Raw genomic sequence first — 21,105 nt, 5'->3', positions numbered from 1 at the left:
TGCTAAAATATTGCTGGTGTTCAAATTTTATGTTTTACAATTCTGATGTCAATGTAACATTTTTGAGGGTCTATTTCTACATCCTCTGCTGCCTTCCATTTGGAACTGAGAGCTTTTATTTTGTATGATAGCCAGGAAAAGATTTGTACTGCAGAATCTTAAAAATATCAGAAAACTGCAAAAGGTGAGTGAGTGCTAGAAAAGAACTTTATTCTTATTTGGTAAGCTTAGAGTAGTAATTAGTAGCATAAAATACCTGAATGCTCTTTTCAAAGTTACAGAACTCAGTAGCAGAATTAACTTATTCCAGCTGGAGTGCAGCAAATCTTGAACATGGTCAACTCCACTCCTTGGAATAAGAACAGAAGGTCAAGTCATTACTTTTCAAATGCTTGTTAATAATTTTTACAACCTCTCACATAATTGAGATGCTTCAGAGCTCATTAAAACCAGCAACAAAAGGGCTGGAAAGAATTCCTTCATCTTTCCATTGCTGGCAACGTATAATTCAATTGTCATGTAAAATCTGTAAATATAATTACAAGAATTTCACAGTTTGCCCATGCAAAGCTTTTCACTGTTCCATCATTCAGCAAAAGGCACTTGGCTGGAATAGACATTTTCTGGTGGCTGCCTGCTTTGGAAAACCCTGTGGTGTGGAGAGAGTTAAGGTGAGTTGAGGTGTGGTGGAGGAAACACCTGTGTTCAGGGGAATAACTCAGTTCTGTTGAAGTGTGTGGTATTGGGAGGGTGGGAGAGAGGTTTGGGGTGCAGCTGTACCCATCACACCTGGCTGGGGTTTGCTCCAGTCAGCACCATGAGGGATCAGATAGACCAGCTGGCCACCATCACAGTTTTGGGAGTCCTGGAGCAAGGTAAATGCCCTTTATACAGTGCTCGGTAGTGTTGAGCTAATTGCGTTAAACTTTGTGAAATGTGGTTCCTGTATTTTTCTTGGAGTCTCTATGGAGTGAAAGCTGCTGTTTTCCAGCAGGGTAAAATGATACAAATGTTTGGCCATTCGTGGCAGAAGTGTCATGCCTGAGGGTGGTCGTTATTTAATAGGGACTAGAATGATCTGCAAACCTCGAAGCCAGCAAGTAAAACTGTTAGGCTTAAAACGATTTCAGTAGAATGTTCTTAAAGTAAAATAGTTTGTGCTTGAATTTTAGCAGGCAGTATATAACTTGGAGTGGCTGGAGGTAGCCAAAATGAAGGCAGGTTTATAAGTGTGCTGATGAAGAGGTTGGTGTACAGACATGGTATGTATAGAGAAAAGAGCCTCATGCACACAGGTATTTCTCCACTGTGACCAATATTATCATGTGTCCTTACAGCTTAACTGCACAGAGCAAGATGAACTGACAGCACAGTAATTTGGAAACTAATGTAAGCTCTTCTGGTCAGAAATAGACACAGACATCTTCTGAGGAACTCACTGACTTCTCGTGGTATAAATAGATGCATTTAGACCTTTTAGAAAAAGCAGTGTTGTTGCCAAGCTCTGTTTAATTGTGGGTCCTTTGGGCAAAATCTTTCCCCCTTAGGCTTCAGGAGGGTCATGGAAGGGGACACTCCCCTGGCTGGGATGGGGACAGAGCCCCCATTATATTGAAATCTTCACATTTCTATAAGGGAAGGTTTGTGGGTTTTATTATTACTGAATTAATTCACTGTAGAGGTATCACACCTCTGCTTACAAATGGATGTGAATCTCTGAGCAGCCTCATGTATTTTTAGCCATCAGATGATAAATCTCTTAGTACAAGTATTATTTAAAACACAAATATGCCACTTGAAGAATAGAGTTCAAGATTTCTGACTTATCATAATTTCCACTCAAACAATTTAAAGGGAAATATCTGCAACTACAAATGGAAGATGCTTCTGTATTATGATTTTTTTTTGTTTTTAAACTAAGTGGGGGTGAGGGAGCATTTAGTATGCAAAGAGAAGACATGAAGAAAACTTAAAATTGAGGTACAGAAATGCTGCTAAGCCCTTTTCCTTTGGGAACCCCTCAGTAGCAAATCCCTAGATAGCAGTTTTGTCTCAAATATGTCTCTATTATGGGAACTTCAGGTACTGTTTTTAAAGGTTGAAGCCTTAGGCATTTTGCTTTCATGCTATGCAAACCATACCCAGGTGTGAAGCCAACAGATAAACAGCAAGCATTGCCACCCTCCTATCTGTGTTAGATTGGATAAAGTATCCTGGTTTTATGGTCCCTGCATGGGAAGCCAAGGAGCAATGGCAAAATACTACGTGTTTTCTTTCTATCTACTGGTATGAAATACATGTTGCTCGTGTCACTGTGAGCCAGAGCTGTGCAGTGGCTTTCATTGCATGTTTTGAGGGGACATTCTGTAGGTGAGTTACAGATCTGGGGTTCATTCTGAGCAGGTGAGCACTGAAGCACAGAAATGGGCTGTACTTATGAATATTCCTCCATCACATCCTGGTGTAGGAGATGCAGTTTAATGGCTGAGCTTAGTTACAGCATTGGTTGATTGTTATTTTTTCTTTTGAATTTTCTGGGAGCCCGCAGTTTCATGCTCAGTTTAGTGAAGCTCTGAGCTTAGTGCCCCACAGATATGTGCCCCAGCCCTGTGGTGAACACAGTACCACACAGCAGAATTATTCTCCACCAGGTTTCCCCCCCTCCTTTATTTTACTTCAAAGGAAAGGAAGCTTATGCAATGTCACTGTCTGTCAGGTCCCACAGGGCTTGTTTGCCATGTTCACTCAAATGTGGCAGATAACAGCTATGATATGGTTTGACAAGTGTGTGGACATAATCAAATAGAGAATGAAGAATATTTCCACCAAGGAGCAAAGTTCAGGGAGAGCTCAGTCCCTGCAAGCCACATGGGAATCCACACAGGTGATTAAACTCGAGACATGAATCACAAAAAAAATGGTTTGAAAGGTTCTGCAGAGTAGGTTGAACTTTTTCTCTGAAGGTCCATGCTGAGAAGGCTCGTGCAGTGTGGGTTTTATGAACACATCATTCTGAGAAGTGCTTTTGGGGACTGATTCTTCCCAAAAAAGAAGAATCTCCCCTCCTTGCTCTCTCAGCACCTCTCATTTAGGGCTGGATCACTGTGGAAGACACTAGAACATGCTTAATTGTTCTAAAGTGTGTTCTTCAAGGAATGTCTGTGTATTTAAATTACTAAAATGTTGTGATACACGTCGTCACATAGCATCAGATTATTTACATTTCTAATTCCCTTCTACATATGTTCTAATGCTTTTCTGCAGGCACACATCTTGTCTTTAATCTTGGAACATCTGTCCCTACTTCCCCTTCTCTATCCTGCTGTTCTGCCTTTATCTTTGTTACAATAAGAGAGTCCACAAGGCAGGCCTTGCACCCTGGCTCATGGTCTCTGTGTGATGCCCTGGAAATATTGCTGTGTGAGTTGCTATCTGCTCATCCAAGTGTCTCAGTGACACCGCCACAGCCACCAGAGTAACTGTTTTTATAATTTAGTTTTCTCCTATATGAAATGAGGAGTTTTCAATAAAATCAGCACTGTAGTGGTGCATCTAAATAAAAACACCTGAAGCATCAGCAATCACCTGTGGGAGTAAGACCTTCCAATAAATAATGGAACAGTCCAAATCTTCATGTTTCCATTGTTTTAAAGTGACTTTCCATGTCCTTTACAAATGTACAAAGAACTGGTGTAGCAGACACCAAGTCAGTGCCTCAGCCCAAACCTGGCACAACCTCATAGCAGGTATTGGCAGCACCTCTGCTCCTTGAACTGCTGGAGCCTTGGGGCTCCCCTGCAGGAATGAAGGGGAAAAAATAATCACCGCCTTCCCCATTTCCTTTTGTTGCCATGATTATGAACATATCTAATTGACTTAATGATATCCCAGTGCTTGACAGCTTGGATGCTGCTCTGTGACGTGGTCCATCCTTGTATAAAGGCTTTATACCCACTAGGAATGCTTTGCACCCATTAGGAATAGTGGAAAATGTTATACATCATTCCCATCAGACTGGCAGATGGTGTATGGATACTCTAAACACAAATGCAAGGTTAAGAAATAATTCTATGATGGGAGTGGACTTGGGAAGATTTTATTGTTCTTTGCAGGACCTGCTGTGTTTGTTGTGCTGGGGAGCAGCACCAAGGATGTGAGATAATGCAAAGTGCCATCCAGCTCCAGTGCTGTGCCAGGACAACCAAAGCTGAATTTAAAGTGCAAGCATGAAATAAATGCACATTTATACCAGGTCATATGTGACAGCCCTGGACGTTGGACCCAGATCGTATCGACTCTTTTATTCTAACCACTTGCTTAATTCCAAGCTAGATAAAGCTTTGCTAAACAAACACTGCTGGACTGTTACCATTCCTGTGTTGTTCTGTTTTTAGCCTATTTTGCACTGCAGGTGATCTATGCCCGTCGGAAGTACAAGATCTCCCCTCCTGAAACAACAGGTCACCCTGAGTTTGAGCGGATCTTCAGAGCTCAGTAAGATTTTTTCTTTGTTGTGATGACTTTGTCTAGATATGACTTGAGTCAACTGTCACTGTCAGGAGAGACTGGTCACCCTCAAGTCTCCTTTTCACTTATTGTTACTGATATTAGATTTTTTTTTTCAATGCTCTGCGTGCAGAGGTCTGAGTTCTGATTTAGAGCCCTTTGGCTGGGGTGTTTCTGTCCATCCATGATAATCCTCCTTCTGGCACCATGAGGCAGCCAAATTACAAATTAGTGGCCATATGAAAGAGGTGTGGAGCATTAGTGCTTAGAATCATTAATTTAATACTACCATTGGCTCCATATCGTGAGAGCAGCCGAAGATATATTAATAACCTGACATTTGCCTGTAAGTTTTTCCTGTTGAATTGAAGCAAAGGGCCTTGCTGGGAGAACCAGCTACGAGGGTGTTTTAATTTTTTCCCTCTCAGAAGCCATTGTACTGTGAGAGCCAGCACTGGTGGGCCCATGCTGAGGGCTGTTTCTTTTTGCTCTGTTCCTATGGAGAGAGCAATGCTGGAGCTAAACTGGAAGTGTTCACAGATCCCCTCAGCTTCCAGCAAGCACCAGATTCCATCTTTCATCTCAGTCGTTCTGTTTTGTAAGCGATTGAAAGGAATTGGCCGGAGCTGGTTTGAAGGGTAGTTCCAGCACAGCACTAAATACTGAACAAAGTAGCCTGCATTCCCTTGCCAGTGTGCAGGAAACATTTGTGGAGTGACAAAAACACCCCCTTCAGTCCTTCTGTGGTGCCATGGAAGGCCAGCCTGCATGGAGGCATCAGCCTCACTCTGCTGATATGGCTTTTAATTAAAGACTTAACTACTAAATGTGCGTCAACCAAGTCGTGCCCTGGGCTGTGGTGTGCTGGGAAGCCCTCTGCTATGATCTGCAGAGAAGGTGGCCTCAGGGAACTCAGACTTGAAAAAAGGTATTGCCTCTTTGTAGGTTTTTCCCCTATTTTTCCCTGTGGAAAAGCAAATGGATAATGTTATATATATATATATATATATATAAAGGAAAAATGGTATTGATGTATTACTCACTTGAGGAAACCTGGCAGCCTCCCCTCACTGAGGCTCAAACTCCTATTTGCAGCGTAGGGTTCTTCAGCCTTTTTCCAGCTCCCAGTTTGGCTCCCTTCCCCAGAGGTTGGTAAATTCTTGGCCGAAATTAAGATTAAATTGCCTAGGGAATGGTAAAATGCAGGAGAAACTGAGAACCAAAACGAATGTCTTTAATAGCACAGCTTCTACTGTCCTTTCTTGCAGAAAATCTCTATTTTTATCACTAAGGGAAAAAGGAAGAAGAAAACCTGGCTGCAGATCTGATCACTTTCTGCTGAATTTTATCTGAGAGAAAACTTTATTGGATTGTGACTTGTGTGACATGCAAATTCGGGTGTCCAAGGGGAAGAGAAATCTCCTTCAATACTGATGAGGAGCCTCTCCCCCAGCAGCTGTAGGTGCAGCAGCTCTCTGGCAGTGCTGTTTGTGGGGCCAGGATAGAGCCTGTCAAGGGTCCAGCAGAGACAAATCTCCACCTCAGCCATGGCTCATCATTCCAGAGTTTTGGTTTGCTCTGATGTGTGTTTCCAGCTCCCTTTTCTGACCTTGGTTAACCAGGCTCTGACATACGAAGCAGTTTTAACTCTCATCTCTTGTTCTCACCAGGGCAAACTGCTCAGAGTACTTCCCAATCTTCATTTCGCTCCTCTGGATTGCTGGAATCTTCTTCCGTCAAGGTAAGAGGGATGGGGGAAAACCCCAAGCCATGTGCACAAATCAAAAAAGCCCCCCAGATTAAATCCCACTGCAACTCAGACACTTTCTCTCTGTACCTGTGAGGCTGCTATTTGGGGAAAGCAAAGTTCCCCTTTTGCCGGATGGACCAAGGAGCACCTCAACTCCAGCATCCATGAAGCTGCTGGGAGCAGCTGAGCCTCCCTCCTGCCTGGAGGAGCAGGCACTGGCAGCCCTTGCTCCTTTGGCAGAGCCTGGCTGTCCCACTGTGCTGCTTCTCTTAGATAAGGTCAGGCTGTCCCAGAGTGCCAGGGGGGGCAGCAATCTGAGGCAAAGTTGCCACATGATACCCAAATTGCTATGTCAGAACGAGAAACCGCAACCCAAACAGTTACTCATCCACTGTCTATGCTGTACCAAGTGAGTTCAGGGGCTTGGTTGCTGCCAGAGGGAAGTTGCAAGGAAAGACCGTGGATGGGAATGTTGCCAACCCAACTCCCAGGGTAACTCTGGGGGGCAGAGAAGTTCATCCCTCACAAGAAGGGAAGGAAGAAAACCCGTTTAAACTCCCGCAGTGGTTCAAAGCTTAGTCCCTCTGCATCTGGTTCTCGGGGCCATGCCCCATCTGTGGGGGGAAGTAGGGGTGTTGGTGCCTGTGCTGGAAGGCAGCCCCAGCAGTGTCCAGGGACCCCTGGCCCTGTCAGAACTCGACTCCCCTCTCCCCCCCAGATGTGACTGTGGCATGTGGGCTGCTGTACCTCTACACCCGCCTCAAGTACTTCCAGGGATACACCGTGGCTGCGCAGGGACGGTGAGTACCCAGCCCTGGGCGTAAGCACCCCACACCAGCCCAGGGAGGCTGGGGGCAGGATGTGGCCCCTGCAGCAGGTTTCCTTCCCACGGGTGGGACTGAAGGCAGCTTTGTATCACCTCCTTCTCCTCCCCTCCTGCCCCATGTGCTTGTGGCTGTCACCTCCTCCCTGACTGTCTCAAAGGAGGGGGGGATGCCAAGCCCTGTCAGCACACCTTGTGTCCCAGATGGGCTGGAGGTGTCTGACCTGGGTGTTTTCTCCTGCCCAGCTTGGGACCAATGTATGCCAGTGCCTTGCTGCTCTGGCTGCTACTGGGGCTGGCAATAGCCGGGCTCCTGGCACACTTCCTGCAGCCCCACTCCTCCACATGAATGGCAGCACTGGCACAGCCCCTCCAGCAACACAGTGCCCAGTGAGAGGGGCCACGGCTCTCCCAAAACCAGTCGGCTGGCACAGTCAGGGAGTGAGTACCTCCCTGGCTCTGTGGTCCCCTCTGAAGGGAGGCTGATGCTGGCACTCCTCTGCTCTTCAGAGATCATAGGAAGAAAATGCTGTCCAGCCCCTGCTTCACTGTTGGGTTTTGTAGCACTGTCTGCTCTAAAATGCCTTTGGCTCTGCCTCGCGGAGCACAGATTGACCCGCATGCTGTCACCTCTCCTCCTTACTGCTGTAATGATCTGTGTTGGAAGGATCACATCGTGGATGCACAAAAATAAATTCCTTTTCTCAGTAGAAATCACCTGTGATTGTCAAACGTGCTTGGGAACCGGTGTGAGAACATCTGAGGGCTGGGGACTGGGTTTCATAGGAAAAGCTGCTGTGATTAACTGGAAAGGATGGGTAAACTTGTCTAAAACCATATCCAAATATTGGCAGAAAAGCCTGACTCTAGTGCTAGACTCTCCCCTGTGTCTGTTCTTGGCATTGACTTAATGACCTTGGCTTGGCCCTGGCTTCATTTATCACCTACCCCCCAGTAGGAGTTTGTCCTCTCTGGATTTCGCCTTCCACTGCAAACTTGGGGTTGACAAGTGACTAAAGCAGCCCTGCTGCAAGTGACTTTCACTGCTGCACCAAAGGTTTAAATTTAGCTTTTATTACAGTGCACATTATTTTATATATTTATATAGAGAGATGTACTTGAAAAATCAAATGTATCCAATAATAAAAAATACAGCACATTAAAGTAGTATAATGCATTCCAGTGTATAGCTGAAAGGACATTGGGATTTACACTAATCCCTACTATTTTTGAACTGGGCTACTTCTGCTTTTTTTTTCCCCCAAAAAACCTCACATCAACAAATAACTGAAATAGTTATTTAAAAAAGATGGTTTCTGCACTCAATCTCAAGGCATGAAGACACTGGAGACTTCACCGTGAGTTAAGGGGCTGTGATCAATGCTGGCAGGCACAGTGTGGCATATTTTATTTTTTTGTTTTCCCTGCCATACTCATAGCTCCAACCCCTTCGGATTCATTCCTCCTCTGCTGAAGGAGGGTCAGTCTTTGACCTCGCTTAATCCTCAGCTGTGGCCAGGACTGTTGCCTGGGTGAGGGCAGGGCAGACCTCGGTCCCTGGCCGCCTCCATCCCAGCGCGCCGGCGGGGTCAGCCGGCAGGACTCACCGTGACCAAGCCCTGCTCTGTCCCCAAATACAGCCAGAGATTGCCCTGTCCTGGGCTGAAGGTGCTTTTTGTCCCCATGCTCACTAAAGCTCATCCCGACCCCAAACTGTCCCCCGTGTCCGTGTGTCCCGAGCGGCAGCCAGCATCCCGAGGGGCCGAGGGAGCGGAGCAAAGCCAGCCCTTTGCACGGGGTGTTGGGTTTTGCTTTTTGTTCCTCTTCTGGAGAAGATGACGGGCGTCCTGGCCCCACAGCACCACTAGGGATGGTGGTGCCAGCCCAGCAGCAGCTTTGCTGTGGTCTGTTGGCGTGTGCCGCCTCCGGCAGCCGGCCCTGCACTGTCCTTGTCCGGGCAAGGCGCCGCGGGGAGGAGGGAGCGGGAGGGAGGGAGCAGGACCAGAGATCCACAAGTGTGTCCGTTCTGCCTCATGCCCATTTCACTCTGCTTTTTTGATAAAAATCTGAAAGAAGAGAGGGATGGGATCAGATCAATGTGTGGGGCTGCGGTGGGGACCTGCTGAGGGAGCCCGGCTTACCTCGCTCAGGATGATCCACACCGGGGAGTCGCTCTGGATGGACAGCCTGATGGCCTCCAGCGGCCCGAAGGACGGGTCCACCTCGCCCTCTGCAACGCCCTTGGAGAACGAGCCTGGTGGGGAGAGCACATGGGTGACGCAGGGACAGTCCCCTGGCATCGCCCCTCCATCTTCCCCCCTCCCTGAGGGCACCACGAGCCACCATGGCAGCCCCTGCCCACAGCTCCCCAACGTGAGATGGGCTGAAAACCAGCAGTGTGGATGGCCAAACAGTGCAAAATGCCACACTTTGGGGAACAAAAATCAGCTGAACAAAACAAAAAGGGGAGTATTTGGTTACTTACTGCTGCTGTGTAAAAGGGGACAGAGTGGCCTGACACCCTTTCACCCTTTTTGGGTGTGATTTTCTTTTTTTTTGAAAATGCAACTAGGATAAACCAGCCAGCACGCAGACGAATGCTAAAGTGGTAAAGTGCTACACATCCTGGGGAATTTTTCTTTTATTTATCAATTTGAAAAAAAAAACCATCTTAGGAGGGACACCAGGGCTGCACCCCACACCAGCAGGTCCCCATAGGCAGCAATCACTCATTCTTGTCCAAGGGTAGGACAAGCACTAAAACAAGTTTAGATGGCAAGAGACAAAGTCTGACCTGCAAATGGTGTGAGTACTGAGACCACAAAATCACCCACGGTGGAGGATTTTAACCCCAGGTTAAGCAACTGGATAATCTGCATAATTTGGTCCCAGCTCTGAGCAGAGATGGGCAGAAATGCAAGACCAAAATCTACCTGAAGGGGACAACCTGGTCTTAGATGGAGGGCAGTGGAGCAAAGGAGACAACGATAATTAAATCCTGTTCCAACCTGGCTCCTGGCAAGCAGAAATGACTCTTTGCCAAGCAAACAGCACTAAGGGTCTTGATTCACATGCAGGTGAGGACGTGTCATCAAACCCAGCAGACACTTTGCCACCCCGTGCCCTGCTGTACCTATCTGGATGTAGCCATCCAGTGTCCTGCGGTATTTGACGACTGCGCCTCTTCCCTCCTGCAAAGCTTCCTTATCCGACTGCAGGCTCTGCAGAAAGAGAAGAGTGTTGTGCAAGGCCAGTGGCAAGAGCCACCCAAAAGCCCCAAGGAACAGCAGCAACCCCAGAGCTGCCCATGCCAGCAGGCCCTGGCACCTCATTCCCTGGCTGGCACCCCGAGCCTCATGCCCCAAAACAAGAGGACATTTGCTGTCCTCAGGCTGCTGCTTCCACTGCACCATCCTGGCTCCATCCCCTCCTCTGTGGCCATCCCACCCATTTGAGCATCCCCTCTGCAGACAGGGACAGCTTCCACAGTGATGCTCAGCTGCACTTCTGAGGTGGCATCACACCGGGTGTGACCCTCTGGCTCCCAGCCAGCACCTCTCAGAGGCACATGAGTCTTGTTAAGATTTTCCTAGTGGCTTAAAGCAGTTCCCTTCTCTCAAACCCCTTTCGCTTCACACTCCACCCTCACCTCAATTCTCAATAAAACACTTACATCAAACGGCAGAACCTCCACGGTTGTGTTGAAAAGTTTGTCTTCTGGATGCTCGATGTTCCCGCTGCGGAAGAAGAACCTGTGGCAGAGACCAAAGCCATAGAAACCCACACTGAGCGAGGGGGGACACGATGGCTCTCACCCCAGTTGAATCATCAGACAGCTCAACCTACCAGGCACCTTCCCAAAAAGCCCACGGCACATGGTTTGGAAGGAGACCTTCTGTGCCAGACTACCTAACTCATGGACTGCTCACAAGTGCAGGAAAGCAAAGGGGGCTCTGGCAAACACGGCCCCACCAGAAAAGGGTCAAATCAGCAAGGTCAAATTATCCTCCCCCTGCAGGAGCACTGCTCCCTCCTCCTGGGCAGCCATGGAGGAGATGGGCAAGAAATTTAATTTAAATTGCCAGAAGAGGAAAATGCAAGTGTCTCTGCATGCTCCAGGCTGTCCCCACGCCCTCCTGCTGACCCCACCCGAGCACTGGCCTTTCGATCCGGAGCGGTTTGAAGAAGCGGAATCTGATGAAGTCTCCTGCAGTGGGAGTGAAGGCCCAGAAGAAGTCCTCCCGCTGGTAAGCCTTCTCCAAGGTGAAGTGCTGGTAGGTTTTCAGGCTGGTGCTCACCTCAGCAGGAGGGTTGACGTGCTCTTTCCGCAGCGCCTGCTTTCCAAAGTCCTTGTCCTTGGGGGGCACAAAGCAAAAGGGCAGAGAGGAGCCATGAGCTGCTCTTGCCCGTGAGGAACTGAGGTCCCAGCAACAAGGCACTGCAAATTAAAAGCTCTCCATTTGCACAGCATGGAAGGATGAGGGATGGAAGCGATCTGGGGAAGGCACCAAGCAGGGGAATGCATGACTGGATCCCAGGACAGAGTTTCAGGAGAGACAGCACAGAGAAACACTTCTGCTCTGCACTCTGATCCAGCATCAAAGAGCCTTTCATTGTCCAAGTGTCCCTGAACGCACGTCCCTCCCCCAGGAGCTCTGGAAACAGTCCTTACACCTGAGGAGAAGGCAGCTGGGAGAGGGACAATAGCATAAAAATGACTGGATTACACAGCCTGATGGGCACTGAACCGTGATACAAACTGGATTACACCACCCATTTCCCTGGGAATCACACAGACATGGGATGAGCACAGCCCAGGGATATGGGTCCTGCACATGTAGTTGTGGGAAGCTTGATTTTGTTGATGTTTAAACACACATCAACAATTTAAGCTCTTACATAGCGAGCTCTAGTTCACCTATCACCAAATCCCAGGAACATGGAGTGGGGTGGAAAGGAAGTCAGACCAATCTGGGAGTCATCTCTCCAGGGCTTTTCAGTAGATGCTTCGAAGTCACTTGCCCGGTTTGGCACTTAGGATGGGTGGCCAGGACCAGTACCAAGGCTTAAGAACTTGCAGTGACTCTTGGTGCATGTCACTGCCATTCTGAGGAGCAGGAGCTATCTGAGCTCACTGTAACTCAGAATAAAACACAATCACTGCACAGAAATCCAGCTGCCATCGTCCCACCAGCTGCTGTCACTGATGTCCCCACCCAAAGGCAGCCAGTTCCCAGGTGCCTGCAGGACAGGCCACCTGCAGCTTGGACAGGCAGCTGGTACCCACCTTCAGCTTCTGTATCTTCCCAGCCAAGGAGGAGTGGGTTCCCACGTGCTGGAAGAGCGAGGGCTTGAAGCGGATCCTCAGGTTTGCCTTCTGCCTGTCGCAGTGTTTCTGAAATGAGACAATCCTGCTGTGCCCTGGGCTCAAACCCCTGCAGGCAACTGTGGCCCACGAGAGGGATGGACAAGGGCACGAGGAGTGACAGACAGCCCTGCCTCTCCATCTCTATGCCCTTCTGTGTTATTCAGGCTCCAATAAGGCAAGAGGGCTTTTGGCCACACTCTGGAGAAACTGAGTGACTCTCGGCCACTTGCCCACAGGGCTCTGCTGGGCAGCCAGAGTATCCAGGTCTAAGTGCCAAATTTCTCCTTGCCAAGCATAGTTTAGAATGCTGAGCAAAACCTGTCTGTGCTGTCAGCAGGGACAGCCAGAGAATTTAGTTGCTTTTGTCCTTGGCTTATTGGGAAAGCCTTTTTCCTACAACTCAGAGCTTGGGATCACTGATGTCTGAAGGTACAGTAAGTTCTGGGATGACTCATAGCCCAAGTGAACAGGTACCAAGTGTGGGCTCTTTTTGGATGGGCAGTTTCCAGTTTGTTGGCAGGCGTTGTAAGCAGATGTTCAGCACGTGCCATTGTCAAAGCTGCTGGGCTGTTTCACGCCTATCCACCACATAAATAAACTTGGAGACGCAACTCTAATCCAGGCAGTGATTTTTCATGGTGTGGAGGGAGAGAGACGAGGGAGAGGGAATAAAAGACAAAAGGGAAAAACACTGAGAGCGTGGGGAGGTGAGAACTCACATTTTAAAAATAGTTCATTTCTCTCAGTTTTGGGGAGCAGGACAAAAATACTGGTTAAAAACTGCACAGAGGGTATTTGTTATCCGGCTTTTGCTTTTTCCAGGAAAAGAAATGCATGCACACCCCTAACACCATCTGCTCTTGGAGCCTCTCACCCAGGAGAAACCCCGGCAGAAATCCCACCATGGGTGCTGTGTCACTGGATGCCTGTCACAGACAGGGCACCAAACCAAGCCCCCACCAAGGGCTGCCTGCACAGGCCACTGCCACAGTGCAGGGAGCTGGGAAATTCCAGGCATGACCCCTGCAAGCTGCAAAGGAGATAATCCCCTAATCCAGCTCACGTTACATTAGAAAATTAAAAACAGCCATGCTAATGGGACAGAGCCTACTCATTGCCAGCAACAATAGATGCAACCCCATCAGGTCTATCTCACTCTGGATGAGGAGAGGAGGAGGAAGGGGAATGGAGGGAGCTACAGCATCTCCTGATTTCTCTTTCTCCCCTTTTCCCCTTCTGCTAAAGAAACTTTTGCTGAAAGCAGTCTTGTCTCAGCCAAGCCAGGAGGGGGAATGGGAATGGCTCAGTTGGTGGTAAGAAGGTCATTCTTTCACACAGCTCTACCACAGGTAAATCTAAAATTAGTTAAAAAAGAAAGAGCAGAATATATCCAGAGCAGGCAAAGCACTTACCAAAAGCTCAGGTCAAACAAACTTTCAATCAAAAAGACAAATCCTCCCTGCTACCAATTTGATTCTGCACAGTGGGATTTACAAGGGAAAGTCATGTTTGAAAGGGAGCTGTGCAGAGTTAATCATGCAAACAGTGGGGGAAAGGAGCCAGAAATCCACATGGAAAGTAGGTTAATTTTTAAAAAGGCAACATGTTTAAGAGGTTTGCAGTTTCCCCTGGGAAAACCTTGGTTCTGCCAGGTAGGAAAAGATGAGCGCAGATGAGTTAAGGAGAAGATGAGCCTGCACAGCAGGATCTACATTTAATCAGTGCTCAAGCTGAGGATTTCGAAGGCGGGGGCACAGACAGCAGCATCATTCCCAGCTCCATCCCAGCATCCCACCAACCTGGCTTTGCCCATGGCTGTGAGGACTGTGGGGGCTGCCGGACAGGTCTGGGGATTGCTTTGTCACACCTGAGCACATGGTTTGAACTGCCAGGAGGACTCAGTGGACATTATCTGAGACTAGTCCTGCTGCACATAGGGGATTGGAGCTGACACCATGGTCTGCCAGGGATCAGGCCAAATTAAACCACATCCTTGCCTCAATTCTGCAGAGCCCTGAGTATATCCTGTCCTCTCAAGACATAAATACAATATTAATTCCCAGAGTGACCACTTGCTCTGGCATTTGTTACCACAATGTAGTTGTGACTATGAGGTCTGTCCTAAGTGACTGGATCCAAGCTCTGCATGGGGACTCCACTGCTTGTTCTCCACCGGGGGAGGAGGGTGAACAAGCATTTGAGTAAACACAGTATGTTCAGAGGGGAGACAGAAGAGTATCTGGTGGTGACCTCATCTTTCACCTGCTGCCACACACATTCCTCCTCTGCCCTTCCCACTCACTTCAGCCCCTCTCTGCTGCTGAAGTTAGTGGGAAGGGCACAACCTCACAAGCACAACCTCTGCAGGGTGCAGGAGCTCCTGGCTTTGTGTGGACATGGCTCTGCAAACGAGATGGCAGCATGAAAAGAGAGCCCATTTCACCTCTCCACACCCTCCTCAAAACCCTGACAAGAGCTTTGTGTGCTCTGGCTTCACTTTGGCAGACTGTGCAGGGCAGGCTTGCTCTGGGTCATCCTGGGTGAGCTCTCTGGGCAGCCTCCATGTGTGCTCCGGGCTGCTATGGCACATGGGGCTGGCATCAGAGGGTCATTCCGGGGTTACAGTCAGCGAGCAGGGAATGGCTTCAGGGAGAGAAGCACACCGGAATGAAAAACAACGCAGAAGAATGGGGAATGGCTACTGTCCTCAAGGACTGGAGGAGGAATACCCTGTTAGTGCTTAGATGCAGAAATAATGCCTTTTATGGCAGCTGCAGAATACAAAAGCCTGAACTCCCAGGTCTCTGCTTGCACAATCCACAGGGGCTCCACAGGGATGGCACAGATCGGTGCAAAGTCAGTTAGCACCAGAGCTCCCAGAGAAGGTCCTCTGGAGACACTGCCAAGCATACAGTTGCCCACACACCATAGAAGGTTTCCCTTCAACTGAAATTGTTCACGTACTGCATCTTTCTCAGGGTTGCAGACTTTCACCCAAAGGATGTGATCCAGCAGCCAGTCAATGGGTTTGTCCTTATAGAACATCAGGATGAACTCCACGATCAAGCTCAGATCCAGAGACTTGAACATTTTTCCTACAGCACAAAGAAAGAGAGAAGAGAGAAGAGAGAGAGGAGCTATGGTATGAAATGGTCAAGAATCAGAGCTGGGGAGTAAAAACCTGGGAGACTGGGCTGTGAAGGTGGGATTTGTCCATCTCTCTACGTAAAGGAAATACCACGTGGCTCTGGTTTATGTACCAGCACTGCTGGCACTGCTAATACTGTTCCGGATTTAATATTCATCGCAGAATTAGAAAGCATTAGAGTCTCACAGGTCACAGCAGTATCAAAAGGTCTAAAACTCTCCCATTCAGTAGTGAGAAATAAGGATGAAAAACATTCAGCCAGCTGCAGGACAGACCATTTCCTGCCCCAAAAACTACAAGTTTTAAGCCAATCAAACGAGTATCCAAAACAACAGATCAAACTGCTACTGCAGCCATGTACTGCTGATCCCAAAATAGTTCTGGGCTGATGTAAACTTCCTTTTGCACACTCTTAGGCAAATCCAGATCCCATCCAGTCTAAAAGCTACTGGTCACATTTAAGCTTTTGGCTGTCAGCTGGGCCACTGACCAGGTTTATTTTTACTAAAAATGAGTATCACCAGTACCAGCTGTGAGGATCTTTCTCCCCTGTGCAAAGACAAGGGTCACTGCAAAAATAGGGAGGGATCAAGTCCAAGTATTTTACCATCTCGTGGGGACAATCTGTTTGGCCAAGAGCATAAATGCTGTCACTTGTGCCTGTGCCTGAAAGGACTGGGGTGAGTGGGGGAGAACATTACCAATGAACCCCAGCTGAGAGAACTCCAGGATCATCCACTCCTCGGAGGGCTGCTGCAAGGCAAAGTTCTTCATCGTGCTGAGATAGTTTGGTTTGGCCACAATATCATCCTCCAGCTGTGAAAGGAAAGGACACTCAGTGCCAATGACACATGCAGGTCACAGTAACAGTCTCTCTATGCAGAGCAATCCCACCACAGACCAGAGGAAAGCTTTGGCACAGACCCAGTTTATTTCAGAAGATGCACCAAGCAGATTTTTCTCGTTCAATCTAAAAGCTAAAGGAAACAAGGATTCCTGCCCTCCCTAGGTGGGAGGCCTCCAAGTCTAAAAGTACTTTAGAAACCCAGCTTTTGAATCTAGCTTGTTAAAACCCACTGCCATTCTGCTGCATCACACAACTGGACATGCTCTTTGCCCTCTCTCAGCTGGTAAGAGACACAGTGAACTCTCAGGTAACCCCATCTTCCCTCTGCCCCCAGCACCACACCCACCTGCACATAATAAATGCCTTTGGACTGGGCATACATCATTAAAAAGCAGTAGTCCAGGTTCTGCTTTGTCCTCCACCTGCAAGAGAAAAAGACAATGGGAGTACTGGCCTCTCCTGGGATAGTGGAGTGCTCCAGGGAGCCTCCCAAGGCTTGGTTTGAGCCAAGAAGGTGACACAGCTCTGGGAGGTGGAGGGGATGGCATTCAGCATCTCCCTTTTGGTCTCACACTGGTCAGCTAAGAGTTACTGGAAAGCTCAGGGACTTCCAAAATGAAGATAATTTGGGTTAAAACGAGCCTCTTGTTTGGTGATGGAAACAGCACAGCACAAGGCAAGCCTGGCAAAGCTGGTGCCAGTTCATCCCTGCCACATCACACCACATCCTTCCAGCTCTTGGATAAAGCAAGTTTAAGGGCCTTGCCTGACCCTGCAGAAGAGCTTTCTCTACTGGAGTCGGCAGGGAAGATGCTACAGTTCCTTAATTCAGGGCTTGCTTGTTTATAAGCTCATTGATTCTTACCTGACTCTTTCCTTGGGGTCCCCAAAGGATTCCCGCAGGTGGGAGAAATCAGGATAGAAATGCGGAGACGGGGAAATTACCTCCAGGAGACCTGAGTGTATTTCCTTTGGGAATCTGAGGGAGAAAAGCAGTAAACAAATACCTCCATGTCTGACACACCACAGAACCATCACTGAGCTGCAGACCCAAACAGAAAATACAACCCCTTAAGGTCAAACTCCCCCAGCAGCTAGTGCACTTCCAGGCCTCACCAAAGGACGTCAGCAGGGATTGCCATGGAGTTTTTAAGCTGTTCTCTCCCTCCCATGGTCTCTATTTATTCCACATGCTCCTCCTCCCTCCCGTGCACACACACAGGTCAGCTTTAAGGACCAGCCGTGAGCACCACGTACTCTTTACAGGTTTAAACAACCAGCAGATGGGTTCACCAAAGAAAGGACTTGCTGGCATTACTGGCATTTAGAGATTTCCCAAATGCATCAGTAATTAAAATTAATTTAGCTGAGATTACGCTATACATTTCTGCTAAGTTGCTTAAAACACTGCTGTGCTGTAGTTCAGAGAACCAGCAGGAATTCTACCTAGTTCTCTTATGCTGATAAAATCAGCATCTACTTTTCCTATAATGTGCTTAAGAACCCTTTAAAGAGTCAAACTCAAACAGAAAATAATGTCACCCATCTGAGAAGCAGGCACCTACATCACCCTTGCAAGCAATACCCCAGGATTGCTCTAACTGTGAGAGATAAGCGGGAAAACCAGTTATTTTTATACTGCCTTTTCAAGAACATTTGGTGCAAGGCTGATTTCCTTTGTTTGTGCAGAGCCTGGAGGACGGGAGATGGGGCAGAGGGAGAGGAGACAAAGCAGCAAGACTGCCAAAAACTTCTCACTTATTTTTCCCTTCCTTATTCCTTCCTTGGAACCGGCAGGTTTTTCAGCTAACACTTTCAAATCTTCCCTTCCTCGGGCAGCAGCGAAACAGCAGCTTCTCACTGAGCTGACAAAACCTGCACTGAGGCAGCGACAGCTTTTTCCCTCCTGCGAGAGAAGTCCAGCCTGCCCTGGCCCCACACCACCTCAATTCAATTTGGAAGAAAAATAATTTCAGTGAATCAGGGAGGGGTAGGAGGCACTGGAGAGGGGGATGACGAGAAATCAAATCATTAAGTCAATTAAAGTTTCAGGTCCTCTGCGCAGAGGCGCTCTCTGCATCGGCGCCCGGTAATTTCATCAGGATCCATCGGACAATCAGTCCATTATCCCCCGATAAGTGTGTCCTCCTGCCAGCAGGCAGAAGGAGGGGAGCCCTGCCAGCTCCTGCACAGCAAGATGGAGGGCTCTGTTTCAGCTCTTCTGCAAGTGCCCGGGAACACAACCCTCACCACGCACTTCCCAGCCCCTCTCCCATCATTGGCTCGGGGACGGGAGGATGTGCTGCCCTTTTGCTTCTCCTTCGCAGGGCGACTGCGATCCTTTGGAAACATGCAATCGCAGGAGCTGGACCGGAGTCACTGCCCCTTCTCTCATCACCTTCTTCCTTTGCCTCAGAGCTCTGACGCCGTTAACGCCTGGACCGGCTCACGGTTAATGATCCAACACCAGCTTTGGCTTAAACAGCCACAGACGAAGCTGCAAAAGCCACTAAGGCTCCAGGACATAAATAGCAGCCAAGACAAGAGACAAATGTAACTAGAGCCTGAAACGAGGGGAAAACAAACAGGCTGGAGTGGGAAGAAAGATGGATTGTGGATTTTTAAAGTAAAATAAGGCAGGAGCATTTGGGTGTGCTTCCCACACTGCCCAGACTGCACAGAACGGGTACAGGGCTGCACTAGACACAGAAACAACTGGAAATTTAAATAATCCATCTCCTCACAATGCCCCAGGACAGAAGGAGCAAAACAGAACGACAGGACTGCCTGTGTTAAATGCTGTGAGCACAAAGCAGACTCCTGGAAGCTGCATATGCACTTTGGAAGAAGCAGAAAGTGGAAGCAGCAATAGCAAAGACAGTCCAGAGTTTAAAAATGGGAAAAAAAACCCCTGAAACAACAACAAAATAAAAAAGGGAAGCAGAAAAGTGTGTGTCTTCTCCTTAATGAAGCTATTCTCTGGCCTTGCTGCAGGCATAAGCTGTATGCTGGACCCACTTGGAAATGCTTACAAGTTTTTGATATTCTCTGCCACTCCAGCTGTGTACTGTGGATCCGTCTGAAAACAAAAGAAAAGCAGTGTTAGAGCCTTGAGCCTCAGCCTGTGTCCCCCATGGCTCAGAAATCATCTTCAACACACCCTGGGGGTACTGTCAGCACCTCTGTACCATCTTCATTCACCTTCAGGTCTCCTTTTATCCAGTTTTACTCTCACGAGCCCTCCTCTGTGGCCAATGTTAAACAAAGGCATCACACACCAAAATCCATCCCAAAGGACTCAAGCACATCTTCCCCATGTGCTCTCGTGGCACTTCTGCCCCTGCCAGCACCAAGTGTTTGCACAAAGTGTTAACTTCTGGGCTATTTATTGTTTCCCTACACCCACTGGCTTGCATCCAAGCGAATACCCTCAGCAGAAGAAGATCTCCACCCCTTTGGTGAAAAAGAGGGGTTTATTTATAAGTGTGCATTTTTCATTTCACGTTCATCATTTTGACACTTTTCTTCCTAAGAACCCTGGGTTTGTTCCCACAATCAACCTGGCAACCCATGTTGGGAGACAAAGGTCGGCAGCGCCGCTATCTGAGGATGAGATAAGTGCAAACACAGGGACAGGCACGGGACAGAAAACATCTGCAGAGTGAATGGGAAAACAAAACCCCAGAACAAAGGGCAGGAGACCCCAGAGAAAAAACTGTTCCTGCTTCCTGCTGGTGGCATTGTTTTGGGCAGTCAAATGGATCACAGGACTGTGGTGGATCTGCAGACGCAGCATCGCAGAAGCCGGGACCGGCTGCTGCTGCGCTCGGCGCCAAGTGGAGGTGAGAAGTGAGACACCAGGGACATGTGTCACAAGCTGAGGACAGCATTTCCATACTGGAAGTGTGACAAGGGAAGGTTTTCTCTAGAGGAAAAGGTCCCTTTCCTAAATAGGGCTCAGAGTCCCAGCGCTGGACTGATTTCTTACCTCAGTGCTGCCAAAAAAACAGCAACGGGAAAAACAAAGGCAGGAAACATGCAGCTCCACTCCAAAGTGTCTGAAACAGTGGGTTGGTGACAGCCAAGGTGGCCACCTCACCTCAGGGCTCCCATCCAGCAGCCAAGGAGCCCCTGGGTCTCTCAGGCAGCCCAGCCACTGTGGATGACACATGCAGTGGCTCTTGGAAATGAGAGGTCCCCATCCCACAAGGGACATTCAGTTGCTGCACTTGTGCTGAGTCTCCAAACTACTCAGCATCTGCTCCAGGTTCATACCCTCTCCACTTTTTACTCTTTATCCCGTGCCCAAGGAGCCCTAACAAGTGTAGGTACATAGAGAAATGCTTTGGGAAGAGGCAGAGCAGGCACAGAAGTGGGTGTAGCTCTAAGGGCAAACTTTGTGACAATGGTGGGATCTGCAACAACTTCTACCACTGTTACTGGGATATGGCCTGTGTGCTCCTGCACTTCACAGTATCAGAATTAATTTACTTAATTATTTACTTAATTAATTTACTATTGCTCACTTCCCTCGTCACAGATACACATGGAAGTCAGGAGCTGCCACCACAGTGTGCAACTTATTTTCAAGTCAACAAAAAATAATATTACTGCAGTTTAAAACAGCTGGTTTGGGTCAAGTTGCTTAAAACCTCTCATGCTT

The 21,105-nt window shown here is 48.3% G+C and overlaps 2 protein-coding genes across 3 annotated transcripts in view; one reads left to right on the top strand and one right to left on the bottom strand.

The window, feature by feature from the left end:
* Positions 1-817: 817 nt before the first annotated feature.
* LOC116794604 (leukotriene C4 synthase-like) lies at positions 818-7,757 on the top strand. Its single transcript, XM_032703378.1, has 5 exons — positions 818-900; positions 4,339-4,494; positions 6,177-6,247; positions 6,975-7,056; positions 7,326-7,757. The coding sequence occupies exons 1-5, from the start codon at positions 818-820 to the stop codon at positions 7,426-7,428; spliced, it is 495 nt and encodes a 164-aa protein (XP_032559269.1). The 3' UTR covers positions 7,429-7,757.
* A 380-nt stretch (positions 7,758-8,137) lies between these two features.
* MGAT4B (alpha-1,3-mannosyl-glycoprotein 4-beta-N-acetylglucosaminyltransferase B) overlaps positions 8,138-21,105 on the bottom strand; it is a 51,565-nt gene continuing 38,597 nt past the window's right edge. For both annotated transcript variants that reach the window (XM_032703105.1, XM_032703106.1), the window contains exons 5-15: positions 19,475-19,521; positions 17,308-17,421; positions 16,789-16,864; positions 16,297-16,411; positions 15,412-15,542; positions 12,367-12,474; positions 11,241-11,434; positions 10,753-10,831; positions 10,213-10,300; positions 9,221-9,333; positions 8,138-9,145 (exon numbers count right to left, since the gene is read on the bottom strand). In XM_032703105.1, the coding sequence (XP_032558996.1) occupies positions 9,122-9,145; positions 9,221-9,333; positions 10,213-10,300; positions 10,753-10,831; positions 11,241-11,434; positions 12,367-12,474; positions 15,412-15,542; positions 16,297-16,411; positions 16,789-16,864; positions 17,308-17,421; positions 19,475-19,521 (1,089 nt within the window). In that variant the 3' untranslated portion in view covers positions 8,138-9,121. The remainder of the gene's footprint in view (positions 9,146-9,220; positions 9,334-10,212; positions 10,301-10,752; positions 10,832-11,240; positions 11,435-12,366; positions 12,475-15,411; positions 15,543-16,296; positions 16,412-16,788; positions 16,865-17,307; positions 17,422-19,474; positions 19,522-21,105) is intronic.

The sequence above is a fragment of the Chiroxiphia lanceolata genome, chromosome 15 (genome assembly GCF_009829145.1).
Source record: "Chiroxiphia lanceolata isolate bChiLan1 chromosome 15, bChiLan1.pri, whole genome shotgun sequence".
NCBI lineage: Eukaryota > Metazoa > Chordata > Aves > Passeriformes > Pipridae > Chiroxiphia > Chiroxiphia lanceolata.
This window is presented reverse-complemented; position numbering and strand designations above follow the sequence as displayed.